General features: G+C 38.2%; 1 protein-coding gene across 31 annotated transcripts in view; it reads left to right on the top strand.

The window, feature by feature from the left end:
* CLASP2 (cytoplasmic linker associated protein 2) overlaps positions 1-16,153 on the top strand; it is a 145,736-nt gene that overhangs the window by 28,201 nt on the left and 101,382 nt on the right. For 16 of the 31 annotated variants that reach the window (XM_059664174.1, XM_059664175.1, XM_059664189.1 and 13 more), the window contains exons 8-9: positions 13,789-13,869; positions 15,303-15,449. In XM_059664174.1, the coding sequence (XP_059520157.1) occupies positions 13,789-13,869; positions 15,303-15,449 (228 nt within the window). The remainder of the gene's footprint in view (positions 1-13,788; positions 13,870-15,302; positions 15,450-16,153) is intronic. The other 15 variants (XM_059664179.1, XM_059664178.1, XM_059664198.1 and 12 more) reach the window with 1 other exon arrangement.

The raw sequence follows: 16,153 nt of genomic DNA, 5'->3' as shown, positions 1-16,153 counted from the left end.
TCCTATGTTGTTTTTTATTCCTTCGTTTTGAATTATGAACTTAAGACAAATACAATCTTATTTTCAAAATTCAAACAATGCAGATAGAGCAAAGGTCCCCTTCAAACTACCTGTAAGCCTCGGTCATAGGTATAAGCTGAGATGAATACTTTTATTAGTATGGAATTTGTCTTTTCATACCTTACATGCATATTAACTATCAAAATAAATGGTTTTGTTTTTACTGAGTTTACATAAATTGTATCATTCTGAATATATATTTGCCATTTGCTGTGTGCTCAATATGGCATAGAGTTTTTTTTTAATGCAATCATGTGTAGCTGCCTTATTTGTTTGAACTTTGTATAGAATTCCATAGTATGGATGTATTATAACCATTTTTTCTGTTATGGAATTTTAGATTGTTTAATCACATTATTTTTCTAAATGATTGTGAAAAAATACCTTTGTACAAAACGTATATGTGTATATACACATACACCCACACATATATATTTTTTTAAGTAGTCTAAAAGTAGAATTTCTGGATCCAAGTTCTTTATTTATTTCAAATTGCGTTAGCTCTAACTAACTTATGTCAAAAGAGGCTTTACCACTTACCTGCATTCTTTTCAGTTTTTGTTGTTATTTATCTTTTTAAAATTTGCCTATCAGATGAGTGAGAAATACCTCACCCTTTCAAAAACAGCTTTGCTTTCTAATAAGGTTGATCATCTGCATAGGTTTGTTTATTTGTATTTCCTTTTCTGTGGATTACCTTCTGGCATCCTTAGGCAACTTTTTGGTTGTTTGACTTTTCTGTTGCTTATTTATAATTGCTCTTTATATATTCTGGTTATTAACCTATTATCTATTGAATGTTACATAAGCTTAACTTCAGCAAACTTGGATTTGTGAAGCACTATAAAGACTATCAATTATAAGTTTCAGGTATCTTTCTGTTTAGTTGTATTTATCCTTACCCAAACTTATAAAACTAAGCTGTCAAATGACTGTGAAGTAACTCAGCAGTCAAACCTGATAGAGTTAAAAGCCTGTAGGATTATTATGTGGCGCTGAGCCCTGCAGTCTGCCTCAGAAGCTCATAAGAGGAATTTGGCCTTTTGTTGTTATGCCAAAGAGTGGCTGGAAAGAAATAAGGTTTTGTTGCAAATAGACTATTTGTAAACTTTTAATATTTCAACACAGTTTATTATTTCAAACATGAATGAATCTTTTAAAAAAATGTATATAATTGATGATATAACTTTGGCCTTCTAGGGGTAAGCCTTCTGGGACCACTCTAAATTGACATATAACTACTGGTTTGGGGAGCTAGGGAACAACAGTAAGAAATTATGCTGGCTGAACCGGTTTGGCTCAGTGGATAGAGCGTCGGCCTGCGGACTGAAGGGCCCCAGGTTCGATTCTGGTCAAGGGCATGTAGCTTGGTTGCGGGCACATCCCCAGTGGGGGCTGTGCAGGAGGCAGCTGATTGGTGTTTCTCTCTCATCGATGTTTCTAACTCTCTATCCCTCTCTCCCTTCTTCTCTATAAAAAATCAATAAAATTTTTTTTTTTTTAAAAAAGAAAAGAAATAATGCTGAATACTGAATAAATGATCTCTTCCATACCCTGGAATATTCTGTGATTGGGTAATTTAAATCACTGAAAGAAAGCAACTCTTACTGGCAAAAAGGCCAAACTTTTCTTCTGGGACCAATGATAATGGGGGTGGGGGGGAGTCTATAAGGAGAAAAAGTAAATTACAAGGGACAAAAGATTGAGTATTTAGCAACAGTATAGGCAGTAATTAGACACTAAGATTAAAAATCTTAGCCTTCTTGAAGAGGGCTTATTTACCCATTTGGGTGCAAGACCTTGAGCCCAGTTGCAACCTAGCCTCAAACATGATGTTGCTAATGAACCTGAATCTTCAAGAAAATGTGTACAGCTTTGTAGAATGTATAGTTGATGTGCTTGACAGCTGTTATGACCAATTTGTAGCTGTCATGAAAATTTACCTGAGCCTGGCTGATGTGGCTCAGTAGTTGAGCATCAACTTATGAACCAGGAGGTCATGGTTTGATTCCTGGTTGGGGCACATGCTTGGGTTGCAGGCTTGATCCCCATGGGGGGCGTGCTGGAGGCAGCAGATCAGTGATTCTCTCTCATCTATTAAAAAAAAGAAAAGAGCCAAAACCGGTTTGGCTCAGTGGATAGAGCGTCGGCCTGCGGACTGAAGGGTCCCAGGTTCGATTCCGGTCAAGGGCGTGTACCTTGGTTGCGGGCACATCCCCAGTGGGGAGTGTGCAGGAGGCAGCTGATCGATGTTTCTCTCTCATCGATGTTTCTAGCTCTCTATCTCTCTCCTTTCCTCTCTGTAAAAACTCAATAAAATATAAAAAAAAAAAAAAAAAGAAAAGAAAATTTACCTGAAATGACTAGATTGTGTAAAGGTTCTAAATAAACCATTTTATGAGCTGCATTTATTATTTAGTTTGATATTATGTTTTCATGAAATATGTTAATTTTGTTAATACCAAATAATGGTTTAAATTGTGTTTGCCCCTTCACTGAACTATTGAAGATCTTGAAATTTTAAAGGGCCCCCTTAAAGAAAAGGGTAAATGTCTTCAAATAGTTAATACCTATCCCGAAATTTTAAGAGACATTATCAATTTCTTTACCTCTTTTAAACTTTGTATAATATAAACTTAATTTTTTATAAGTATAATAGCTTATTTAAGACTAACTTGCTGCTGAGAACATAGCATCTTCAAGTGAATATAAAAATTTGGCTGTTGTTTTATTTTGAAGCATTTGTATTTTCAATTTCTAATTGTTTTACTAAAATTTTTCATTTTAGTTTTAATGAAGACATTTTACATTTTTACTGTTTGATTATTTTACTTTTGAGGGCTTGTGATTTTCTTTAGCTTTGGGAAATATGTTGTTGTTGTTTTTAATATAAGTTTCTCCCCTTCATTAGCTTTAGTCTCTCCTTAGGGAATTGTTATTAGTCAGCCATTGAAGCTCCTGGGTTGATTCACCATGTTCTTTTTGTTTGTCTTCTGAAGTTTTACGTCTTTGTCTTTCTCTTTTACTCTGTATTCTGGGATATTTCCTTGACTCTCATCCAGCCCTCCTATTAAATTTTAAAAAATCTTGCCAAATAAAAGTTCAGATAGTTCCAAGAAATTTGTTTTCCTTTCCTGATGGCTCCATTTTTACAGAATTCTGTGTACGTATATGTGCACATGTGTAAGCATGCACATACACACTTGTATGTAAAATACTGAGCTCACTGAGTTGGGAGGGAGAAGAGCTTAATGACGAAATCATTCTATAGATTTTTCATTTGTTCCTTGCTAGTCATTCCTGTACTTTCTAGCTTAGAAATTATTACTTCTGTCATTCTCTAAGGTAGATCAGTTCTCTCTGCTGTTTTAGTGGGCTTCTGAGAATTCTAAGTTGCAGTTTTGCTGTGGTGTTATTCTTCAAAAGCCTTTTATCCTTTTTATTTGCATTTTATAAGAATTTGTTGCTATCTTTTAGGTGCTGATTTCACATACTCTCTGCCTCACCTCATTTTCTTTGCTCTTATGGTTTTACTTATCATTTTATTGGAGTTCCATTGCAGGATTTTAAGGAAGAGAGTAAAGTGATTAAAATTATTATTTTAGGAGAATTTTCAAACATAACCAGAAATAGAAAATATTGTGATAAACCTGCATTACCACCCATTATCCAGCTTCAACAAATTATCAATACATAGACAATTTTTATTCATCAGTATTCCTACCTATCTTCCCCAGCCCTATTATCTTTCTGGACTGGAATGTGTATATGTGTGTGTACGTGCATATTTCCTTAATTGTTTCATAAAAATCATTTTACATTTTAAAATGTGGATTCAGACAAAGTTTACCATTGCAGTTGGTTGATAGATCTTTTTTTTCGGGGATGGGGGAGGGATTTCAGGGAGGAAGGGAGAGGAAGAGAGAAAAACGTCAATGATGAGAGAGAATCATTGATTGGCCGCTTCTTGCATGCTCCCTCCTGGGGATCAAGAGCCCACAAGCCTGGCATGTGCCCTTGATCATAATCGAACCTGGAACCCTTCAGTCCCCAGGTTGACGCTCTATCCACTGAGCCAAACCAGCAAGGGCTTGATATACCTCTTAGGGCTCTATTTAAAGCAGTTGTCCATCTTTTTCTCCTCTTGCCATTTATTAAAGAAAAAAACACCTGTCTGGTAAAAATCTAGTATGGCTATATTAGATTTTGTTCATTACATTGCCATGTGGTTTTATGTTGCTTGGTTTTTAAAAAAAATGTTTTTATATCCCTTGTATTTTCTGAAAACTGAAAATTCTGATAATGTCTTGATCAGAATCAGGTCTGATTTTTTTTTTGGGGGGGGGCCTGTTTTTCCTTTTGTTTGTTGTTAAACCTCACCCAAGGATATTTTTCCCATTGATTTTTATTTTTTTAAATACTTATATTGATGAGAGAGAGAGAGAGAGAGAGAGAGAGAGAGAGAGAAAGTAATATCAGTGATGAGAGAGAATCATTGATTGGCTGCTTCCTGCATGCTCCCTATTGGGGATCGAGCCCACAACCTGGGAATCGAACTGTGTGACCTCCTGGTTCATAGGTCAATGCTCAAACACTGAGCCAGGCCAGCTGGGCTCCATTGGTTTTTAGAGAGAGTAGAAGGGAGGGAAGGAAGAAAGGAGACAGAGAGAAATACTTGCCTCCCACATGTGCCCCAACTGGGGTCAGGTTTGGAACCTGAAACCCAGGTACGGGCCCTTGACTGAGAATCAAACACATCACCCTCTGGTCCTTGGGCCAACTCTCTAATAACTCAGTACATCAGCCAGGATGGTTTTTTTTTTCCTTTTGATACAGATTTTTGTATGTGGTATTATATATTGTTTGTCAGAAGGCATACAGTGTCTGATTGTCTTTTTTTGTTGTATTAATATTGAATAGGTATTATCAGCCTCATATAAAGTTTCCTATCAGTCTTTCACTGAATGGTTTCAGCAGCCATAGGTCCAAATTATTTTTTTGGAAGATTGCATTATCTATGTTGTGGTTTGGAAGGTCAAGAATAGAACCAAGGAGACCAATTAAGAAGTTGTAGCAGTATAGGCAGAGATAATATTGGTCTGGCTTTAGACTAGGAATGGCAGAGGAAGTAAAGAAAAATAGCTGTCTATAACTTGGAGTTATATACAATAAGAGCTGCTGATAGACGATCCATGCAGGACAGAGGAGAGAACTTGGAATGAGGCTTTCAGATTGTGAGCTGGAGTTGACTACATACCTACTGGCATAGGGGAAGACAGGAAGAATGGGTTTGGAGTTGTGTTGGTATTAGGTTTCCTATGTCAAATCCTCTAATTTGAGATATTCTTAGGGGATACTTCTACTGGGCAGTTGAATATATAGACCTGAAAATGAGAGGTGGTTTAGGCTGGAGACAAACATTTGAAAATTGTCAGCATGTAGGAGATATTTTAAACTGTTGAGAATTGATGAAGCCATTTAGAAAGTGTGCAGCTAGGAGAAAAGGAGGATATTCAACATTTAATGGTTGGGTAAAAGAAGAAGAGACTGAGCAAGAAGGACTTGTGAGGTCAGAGGAAAGCCAAGGAGAATATCCTAATGTAAAAACATAGTGGGGAGTGCAAACAACTAAAATTTGTGTAAGTTTTCCGAGATGCATGCAATATAATAGCTTATAGAGATTACTAGAGGCCCAGTGCATGACATTCGTACATGAGGGGGGGGGGTCCCCCAGCCTGGTCTGCGCCCTCTAACAGTCCGGGACCCCTCAGGGGATGTCCACCTGCTGACAGTCGGACATCCCCCAAGGGGTCCTTAGTGCTGCCGTGGAAGCGAGAGGGGAGAGGCTCCTGCTGCCACCACCGCTGCGCTTGCCAGCTGTGAGCCCAGCTTCTGGCTGAGTGGTGCTCCCCCTGCGGGGGCACACTGACCACCAGGGGGCAGCTCCTGTGTTGAGCATCTGCCCCCTGGTGGTCAGTGCATGTCATAGCAACCAGTCATTCCCCCGTTCAGTCAATTTGTGTATTAGGGTTTTATTATATAGGATTTCCTAGTATCAGTTGCTAATTTAGCTGTTAGATATAACCATGATCATTGTTGGATATGCAAGAGTGTGAAACAGTTCAGAAATCCAAAGTCCTATTGCTCGGTGTTTTAATTAGAATAAGGAAGGATATAGTTTCAATTGAAAAGAGGAACTTTGGTATAAGAAACTACTTACTATGAAACAGTCTATTTTGTGCATGACAGTCAGTCATGTTGTGGGTTCTTCTTACTGAACTAGCTGGTTGGTTCACTGAGGAAAATCACACAAAATGAATTTTTTTAAAGAGACATGGCATAAAGTTTTTGGCTTGCGCTTGGTTTTCCATATAAGATGGAGCAGCTTTTCAGATTTTATATGAATTCAGAAGCAGAAATGTTATTTAATACATGTACCTATAAAAGTGAAGTGGAAAGTTTGAATAGCCATTTTAATATGTATATGGCTTTTCTTTGAAGGGAAAAAGAAAAAAAGGGACTTGAGTATGGTAATATGCATTTATAATCTTTCCTTTTTTATTTTATTTTATTTTTTTAATATATTTTTATTGATTTTTTTACAGAGAGGAAGGGAGAGAGATAGAGAGCTAGAAACATCGATGAGAGAGAAACATCGATCAGCTGCCTCCTGCACATCTCCTACTGGGGATGTGCCCACAACCCAGGTACATGCCCTTGACCGGAATCGAACCTGGGACCCTTCAGTCCGCAGGCCGACGCTCTATCCACTGAGCCAAACCGGTTTCGGCGATAATCTTTCCTTTTTTAAAAAATCCTCACACAAAAATAGGTTTTTATTGATTTTAGAAAAAGAGAAGGGGTGGGGGGGGGGGGAAAGAGAGAGAGAGAGAAGAAAGAAATAAAAAAGAAAAGAAAAGAAAGAGAAAGAAAGAAAGAGAAAGAAAGAGAAAGAAACATTGATCGGTTGCCTCCCATACAGCCCAGACTGGGGATCAAACAGGCAACCTTTTGGTATATGTGATAGCACTCCAAACAACTGAGCCACCTGGCGTGGGCAATTCATACTTTCTTATCTGAAATCTTGAAGACCACTTATATTTGGAATTCAGAATATGTTAGTATTAGAAAAATAATACAGTTATACACCATCCTATCTAATAAAAGAGAAAAATGGTAATTGGCGTACGACGATACCCTTTTCATTGGCTAATCAGGGCTATATGCAAATTAACTGCCAACAAGATGGCAGTTAATTTGCATATGTAGGCACAATGCAGGGAGGCGAAAGGGAAAGCAGGAAGAAGCCCCCTGCCACTGACAGTGATCAGAAACTCAGGGGGGAGCTAAGAGCCCCCCAGCCATGATCAGAGAATCAGGTGCCTTTGCCGCCCTGGCCAGTGATAGCAGGAAGTAGGGGTGGAGCCAGCAATGGGAGCTGGGCACGGTCGAAGCTGGCAGTCCCGGGAGCTAGGGGTCCCTTGCCTGGGCCTAAAGCGGAGCCCACGATCGCGGGGCCGCTGCAGCTGCGGGTCCCCGCTGCCCGGGCCGGACGCCTAGGCCAGAGATGTTAGGCCTGGGCAGGGGCGGAGCCTGCAACCACGGGGAGCTGGGGGTCCCCTGCCCAGGCCTGACACCTCTGCCAGAGGCCTCAGGCCTGGTCAAGGGGCCGATCCGGTGATTGGTGATCGGAGGGTGATGAGGGTCAACTCCTCTGGCCGAGGCATCAGGCCTGGGCGGGGAGCGGAACCGGGGATTGGGGGGATATGATGGTCCCCTTGCCCAGGCCTGAAGCCTGGGTCAGAGGCGTCAGGCTTGGGCGGGGGATGGAGCAAGCGATCAGAGGGAGATGGGGGTCCCCTGCCCAGGCATGATTCCTGGGCCAGAGGCCTCAGGCCTGGGCGGGGGCCAGAGCCAGTGATCATGGGGAGATGGGGATCCCCTGTCCAAGCCTGACACCTCTGGCGGAGGCGTCAGGCCTGGGCAAGGTGCCGATCCTGCGATTGGAGGGTGATGGGGGTCAACGCCTTGAGGGCTCCCAGTATGTGAGAGGGGGCAGGCTGGGCTGAGGGACACTCCCCCCCCCCCCCCCCACACACACCCAGTACACGAATTTCGTGCACCGGGCCCCTAGTATATTTTATAACAACCCAAGCTGGGTTTGGGGCTGACCTTATAATCAAGCACATTAATATTTTTTTGCAGTAGGGGAAATAAAGACAACAAATGGACTAATGTCAGTTCACATTATGTTTTGCCATACACTGAGTTCAAATAATTTCAGATTTTGCTGCCAGATAAATTTAAAAGACAAAAGACTTTTAGAGCTTTCTGGCTTTTAGGCATGCTGATAGGGAATCATGAGCCTATAGGAGCTCAGTGCTTACTGAGAACAGTTTCAAGTGTAATATGAAGGCAGCATAAGATAAAGCCTTAGCCTACTTAGGCTTGTTTTTCTCCTCCCTCTCTTCGCTTGTCCTCCTCTCCCTTCTCTTACTCCCTTCCTCCCTCTTTTTCCTCCTCCATTTCCTCCTCCTCTGTTTCTATTTCTTCCTCCTTCTCTTCATTGCCTTCTCTTCCTTTTCCTCATGCCCACTTCTTCCTCCATCATCTCCTTTATTTCCATCTCCCTCTCTCTTCTATCACCATTTCTTTTTCCTCCCCATCCTCTCTTCCTCCTCCTCCATCACCTCCTATATTTGTTTCTCTGCCTCCATTTCCATCTCTTTTTCCTGTTATCAGGACTTCTGCTCCTTCTCTCCTTTTTCATCTCCATCATACACATAACCACTAGAGCCTGCTCACGTTATTAGTTTGTGTATATGTTCATCTTGTTCTGTTCTGCACCAAACCATAGTATTGTCTTTTTGAAACATTGGAGTAAGAACAGAGGTATCAACATAATTGTAACTTATAGGTTGCTTTCTGTATTTGACCCTTATTCAGTAAATATTAAAGCTCCTACTATATGAATTCTAGGTGATTTTTTGTGTGATTTATCTTGAAGTTCATTAATGAGCCCTTGAGCTGTGTCTAATCTGTTGTGTCTCCCCACTAAGTTTAAATTTCAGTTATTTTTTATTTCTAGAAGTTCTGCTTGGTTGTTTTTAAAAATCAGTGTCACTTTATATATATATATAATTTCCTCATCTCTGAAGTTATTTTCAAGCCTGCCTGGTAAAAGCTTCCAAGTATAGATATTCTAGAGCAGGGGTCCTCAAACTACGGCCCCGCGGGCCACATGCAAATACAAATATTGTATTTGTTCCCGTTTTGTTTTTTTACTTCAAAATAAAATATGTGCAGTGTGCATAGGAATTTGTTCATAGTTTTTTTTTAAACTATAGTCCGGCCCTCCAACGGTCTGAGGGACAGTGAACTGGCCCCCTGTTTAAAAAGTTTGAGGACCCCTGTTCTAGAGTCTGTGCTTAATAATTCTAGGATTTAAAGTGGATCTGTTCCTATTGTCTATTTCTTTCTATTTATTCTTGTTCCTGGTGTCTTGTTTCATCTCATGCTAAGTGACCTTTGGAAAATTACTTTGCAAATAACATGAGTCCATAGACTTGCTTCTAGGAAAATTTTGCATTTGCTTTGGCTGTTGCTTAGGAGTACTACAAGTGTAAGCCTACTGAGTTTAAAGGCTTTAGTGTCTCGACTGCCTAAGAGCATTTGACCTAAATGAAGTACTCCATTTGATTTACTTCTCTATGGCCTTCTTGAGATAAGTTTGAAAAGAATAAAAGACTAGAAGAAGTTAAGTTCTTGCCTTAGGTGGTTTGGCTCAGTGGATAGAGCTTCGGCCTGTGGACTGAGGGTCCAGGGTTTGATTCCTGTCAAGGGCACATGCCCGGGTTGCCAGCTCAATCCCAGTGGGGGGGGGGGGGGTGCAGGAAGCAGCCAATCAGTGATTCTCTCTCATCATTGATGTTTCTATCTCTCTCTCTCCCTTTGTCTCTGAAATCAATAAAAAAATACATATTTTTTTAAAGTTAAAGTCTTACTTGTGGTTCACTTTAACCTTGAGGATACAGTTAATCCTTGAACAACTGTACAACCCCACCAGATACAATTGAAATTGTGCATATAACCTCTGTCTGACTCCCCCAAAACTTAACTACTCTGAGTAACTACCCCTGTGGGTACCAAAATCAGATGCTGAATTCCCCTATATAAAATGGTATAGTCAGTGCATACAGTAGCCCTCCACATCTGTGGATTCCCAACTGGAGGTCTAAACAGTACAGGTATTTATTTTAAAAATCCGCATATCAGTACACAGTTCAAACCTGTGTTCAAGGGCAACTATATACTCATTTGGTATACTAGCTTTTGGCGGGAAGACTCTTCTGTTCAAATTTGCATCTTATGTGAGTTTTGAATTTTGTTCCCTTTGCCCCACAGGCCTTCATAATAGATGTTCAAATATAGTGGTTTTATTCTTATGTTTATTAGTATTTTGTCAGGTATTTTTATTGTTTATCAGGAGATATTTTAAAAATGGTTATAGTTTGTTTGCCTTTGGAGTTTTGTTTCAAATAACCTAGTAAAGCTTTTAGTGGAGCCAAAAGTCTCCCTACTGTGAAATGTGTCCTTCTGAGCTTGTTCCATGTGCTGGAGACATGGCAACTGGCAAAATAGACAGAAGTTCTCACCCTAATAGACAATACATTTCAGTGGGAGGAGAGAAATAATAACCAAAGTAAGTAAAATATATAAATGGTAAGTACTAGGGAGAGAAATAAAGGATGGAAGTAGTGTCAGAATTTTGGAAGGTTTACAATTTTATCATCTGGAGAAACCTCTTTGAGAAAGTAATAGATCAGTAAAGATTTGAAGGAAGTGAGTTTGAAGGAGGTGAGTAAACGGTGTGGCTAAGAGGCGGAAGGGTATTCTAGGCAAAGGGAACATGTATAGAGACCCTGATATGAGTCACAGCAAGGACATTGGTGAAGCTGGATTGGAGAGAAAGCTGGATAGTGAGTAGAAGATGAGGTTTGAGAGACCTAAGGTCTTGTAGATCTTGGATCCTGGTAGGCCTTTTATGGAGTCATAGGAGGATTTTGAGAAGCAGTGTGGCATGACTTTGTTCAACTCACAGCACATTATGCTGAGAATAAACTCTGGGGGACAAGGGTGGGAAGCAGGAACAAGAGTTAGCTATGACCGTTATCCCAGGATTGTTGTATGTAATGGGATTATAGCATAAATAAGAAAAAGTTCTGTCCACTTCCAGTGCAACTTCTAGTTCACTCATAAAAGTATTTCAGGAAGTGAGCGGTGCTAGGAAAAAAGATAACTGATTTGTTCTGATATTTTATAGTTATTAAGAAAATATTTTTAATAAAAGGCATATATTCTTTTTTTTCCCATCTATTTTATTGATTTTTTACAGAGAGGAAGGGAGAGAGATAGAGAGTTAGAAACATCGATCATCTGCCTCCTGCACATCTCCTACTGGGGATGTGCCCACAACCCAGGTACATGCCCTTGACCGGAATCGAACCCGGGACCTTTCAGTCCGCAGGCTGATGCTCTATCCGCTGAGCCAAACCTGTTTCGGCAAAGACATATATTCTTGTCTTGTATGCCTGAACCCTTACTCAAAAATAACAGATTTATTTTAGTATATAGATTATAAAAATAATTTAAATAAGTTCCTGAGATTTAATACAGACTTGGTATTTCTTTTAATACATTAAAAGATAATGACATAAAAAGAAAATATTTTTAAGTCTAGAATATTCAGAACCTCTGAATAATTTACAAAATTTTTAATTGGGGGCTTGTGATGATATAGCTATACAAATTTTCTTAGCTTATAGACTAAAAAGATATAACTTTATTGGGAGCGGGTAAAACTTCATTGCCCTCTATGGTTATAGATTTGCCTATTTATTTATTTTTAGTTCTTCATTTTTTTGCTTTATGTATTTGAAGCTGTGTACTGGTTCATAAAAATGTAGGGTTCTGATTTAGGGTTCTGGATTTACTCCTTTATCATTATTCAAAGTCTCTCTTTATCTCTAGTAATGCTTCTTTAAGCTGCTTGTTTGAAGTTGGTATAGCTATACCAGCTTTCTTTAGGTTGGTGTTTGCCATGGTCTGTCTCTATCATTTTTTATTTTAATGTGACCTTATATGTAAAATATATTTTGTTTAAGCAACCTATTTTAAAAATTATGTCTTGGTCTTTTACTGGGAATATTTAGTTAATTTACATTTAAGTAGTTATTGCATACTTGGCTTTATTTTTGCTACTTTATCTTTTATTTTATCTGCTTGTTTTAGCTTTTTTGTCTTCTTTCCTGCTTCTTAACTATTCAATTTTTAAAAATTATTTTAGTTTTTTATTAGTTAATTTATTTACTCTTATTTTAGTGGTTGCTTTAGAGTAGGGATTGGCAAACTATTGCTTGCAGGCTAAATCCAGATGCCCTCCTGTTTCATACATACAGTTTTATTGAAACACAGCCACACCTATTTGCTTACATGTCGTGTATCACTACTTTGGCACTACAGTGGTATAATTGAGTGGTTGCACAGAGACACTACATATACAGTATATATGGTTTGTAAAGCCTAAACATTTATTATCTAGCCTTTATAGACTTAAGTTTGCCAACTCCTGCTGTAGGGCAGTGACCCTTAAATTTGGTCATGCTTACACCAATCACTAAAAGGTCTTGTTAATATTGCTGGGCCTCTATCTCCAGAGTTTATGATTCAGAAAATTTGGGTTAGGGTCCAAGAATTTCGTTTCTAATAGATTGCCAGGTGATGCTCAGCTGCTGGTCCTGGACCACACTTTGAGTACCACTGCTCTTGAGGTTGCCATATACATCTTTGAATTCATCTCAAACTGGCAACAACTCAAATGTTCATCAATAGTAGAATGGATATTAATAAATTGCGATATATTCATATAGTAGAAAACTATAAGTAATGAAATGAATATTTCAAACATTATATTGAGTGAAAAGAAGCCAGGTACCAGAGTACTTATTGTGTGATTCCTTTTATATCAAGTTCACAGATGGGTAAAACAAACTATGGTGTTAAAAGTCAAGACCAGTTTACTTCAGTAGGAACTGGTGAATTTTGGAGGTTCAGTGAGGGTGCTCACAGGATGCTGATAATGATCTATTCTGGAGACTGGTTACATTGGAATGTTCATTTTGTGAAAATTCATTGAGCTGCATAGTTATAATTTGTATATTTTCTTGGCCTTATTTTGATAAGTTAAAAACTAATTTCTCAGTAGCTTGAGAATCTTAAGAGTTAATTTTTTTTAAATAGTAGAGACATTTACTCTCTTAAATTCTTGTGTGTTTGTAGGAAGAGAGCACTGTTTCCATGGGAACCTCTGGCTACTTTGTTTCAATACTCATCTTTCCTTAGATTTGTGTGTCTACAGTCTCTCTTAGCTACATTTTTTACATGATGGTGGCAAAAAAAAAAAAGTTTACTTGGAATTGTATTAGTGTTTTTAACACAGCAGTCTACATAGAGCACAGGTTTTAAGTGATCCACACTGGCTACCTTATAATATTATGCTAAGAAAGAAAAATATATTGTTTAACTAGAACAAGAGTGGGGAATCTTTTTTCTGCCAAGAGTCATTTGGATATTTATAACATCATTTCCTTAATATAATTCACTTAATATAAATTTATGTTTCTATGAAAAAAGCTCCTAGATTTATTGAATTTTGAGTCCCACTTGCAGTTGCCTTGTCAGGGCCAGACCAAATGATTTTGCAGGCCTTATATGGCCTGCGGGCTGGACCTTCCCCACCTGAACTAGAAGGTACTTTTTTCCTACAAGTTGTGCTATTTAAGGAAAGCACTTGCTGAAATGGAATGTGGCTTTATAGTAGGTTGTCTATTTGACTGTCTTGTTTTTAATTAAACAGTTTTTAAACATGTGTTTGGTGTATTTCCTTTAAATATATATTTAAGATTAAAAGGATGATTATTCCTCCTTGATATGGGTATTTACATAGGTAAGGGAAGCGGATTGAAAGGGAAAGATTCTGGCATATTGATCTGAAGCCTGTGGTAAAGCTGCCTCTCTGCCTCGCCCATCTTGTTTGTCCTGGTTGGATTGTGCAGGGTCCTAGAGAAAACCATCTTCTCCGACGAATAAAATGCATATACCTTGTGGGGGTGGGGGTGGGGGTGGAAGTGGGGGTGTTTCATTTTATACACGGAGATGATACTAGTGTGGTCATTCATGAAGATTATAAAAGGAACTTTATGGAATATTTTTGAATCATTTATGAGAACAAATTGTTTCGTTTGGTTTCTGTGACCTAAATAAACAGCAAATCGTTAGATTACAGAGTTAATTAGGTACACTAATGAGCACTGTGATATTCTATGGTTTAATGATGCAATAATAAGCACATCAACAGAATGAATATTGCATAAAATCTTATTTTCTATTTGTATAAATTTTCAAGTAAGCTAAATAAGAGAATACAAATTTAGGTTTATAAACCTGTAGTATTGAATGCCTTTGAAATTTTGATACAGAATAAGGATTGCAGCTGCAAAGAGATTTTTAAAATACATGGAGAATTTTTACCTTTCATCTAGCAGTAGCTGCCATAAGATGATGTCACCTTATAGCTGATTGGCTGTTACAGTACCTAGTGCAGGGAAGAGAAAGAAAAATGCCGGCACAAACCTCAGTGGTGGTTCTGTGGTTGTTTCTATCTATTTTTGATAGAATCTTTGATTAGTCTCAAATCTACTGCATTTGGCCATGTGAACCATTGGGAGCATCCTAGGGTGAGGAAAATTAAGAGCTTTCAGAGGAATGAGGCGACTGATTTGCAAACGGATCTGTGATTGTAAGTTGCAGAATCTGGGTGTAAGGACTAAGGCAGGGTGTGCTGGAAGATGCACTATGGGAGGAGCTGGCAGAAAATGCTTATTAGTAGTAAAAAAGGAAAAACGCTTTTTCTATCTTTAGAGTTAATATATTTGGTTTTATCTTTTGACTTTATAGATATAGGTAGTAAATATGGTAATACTGCAACCTGATTTTAAATTACACTTTGTTATTTTATATAGTGTTAGCCATTATATAAATGCTTATTCAAAGGAGCTTTATTTTGTATTATATATCTCACAAAGTTATGATTTTATATGTAGCTTTATTTGTTTTTTGAGCCTTATGGAAAACGGAGCAAAGCTTAGATTTCTTAAGATACATTTTGCTAATGCTTTGTACAGATAAAAGCTTTGATGATGAAGAATCAGTGGATGGAAATAGGCCATCATCAGCTGCTTCAGCCTTCAAGGTTCCTGCACCTAAAACATCCGGAAATCCTGTCAACAGTGCAAGGAAGCCTGGTTCAGCAGGTGGCCCTAAAGTTGGAGGTAATGTAAATCCATTTCAAATCGGATGTGCCCTTGATCCATATACTTAGAACTTCAGAGGAATATGTTTATTCATGACTGCAGCACGATTGCAGGTCTGGAGTCTTTTGCAACACACAGAAGAATGTGCTGCCTTTTCAAAATGTTTAAAATATTGTATATTGCTATTTCCTGTCAGAACATATGTCAATTAGTATTTTCTTGAACATATTTATTTTTCAGATGCCATTTGTAAAGAGATATTTAAGGGAGTTTTTTATTTGTTTGTTTTAAGGATGAAGCATGTTTTTCAGAATTTGATTCTTTTCAGGTGCTGTAGTTGTTAGAGAAATACTGATTTATTTGATTTTTTTTACGCTTTCATCAAGGTAGTGAGTTTTAAATTCTGCAGCATTGGAAAGATGGTTGAAAATGCTGGGTATTGAATCATTTGTCACAAAAGGAAATGGGTGGTGGTCAAGTAACATTGCCTCAAAAATGGTTTCTGAATTAGATAATAGTAAATAGGAAAAAACAGATTTTATGCAGTTGTGTTGAACATAGTACATTCTTTGATTATATTAGAACTGTTTCTAGCATATTTTTTATTTTAATTTTTTAAAATGTGTATATTTTTCATATACTAATTAGAAAGCTCTGAGTACTTTTCACGTGCTAATTTCTGCCATGCTTTTCTGATAGGGTGAATCCTTTAAGGGTAAATG

Source organism: Myotis daubentonii, chromosome 14 (genome assembly GCF_963259705.1).
Source record: "Myotis daubentonii chromosome 14, mMyoDau2.1, whole genome shotgun sequence".
Taxonomy (NCBI): Eukaryota; Metazoa; Chordata; class Mammalia; order Chiroptera; family Vespertilionidae; genus Myotis; species Myotis daubentonii.
Note: the sequence above shows the minus strand (reverse complement) of the source record. Positions and strands in the feature narration are given on the sequence as shown.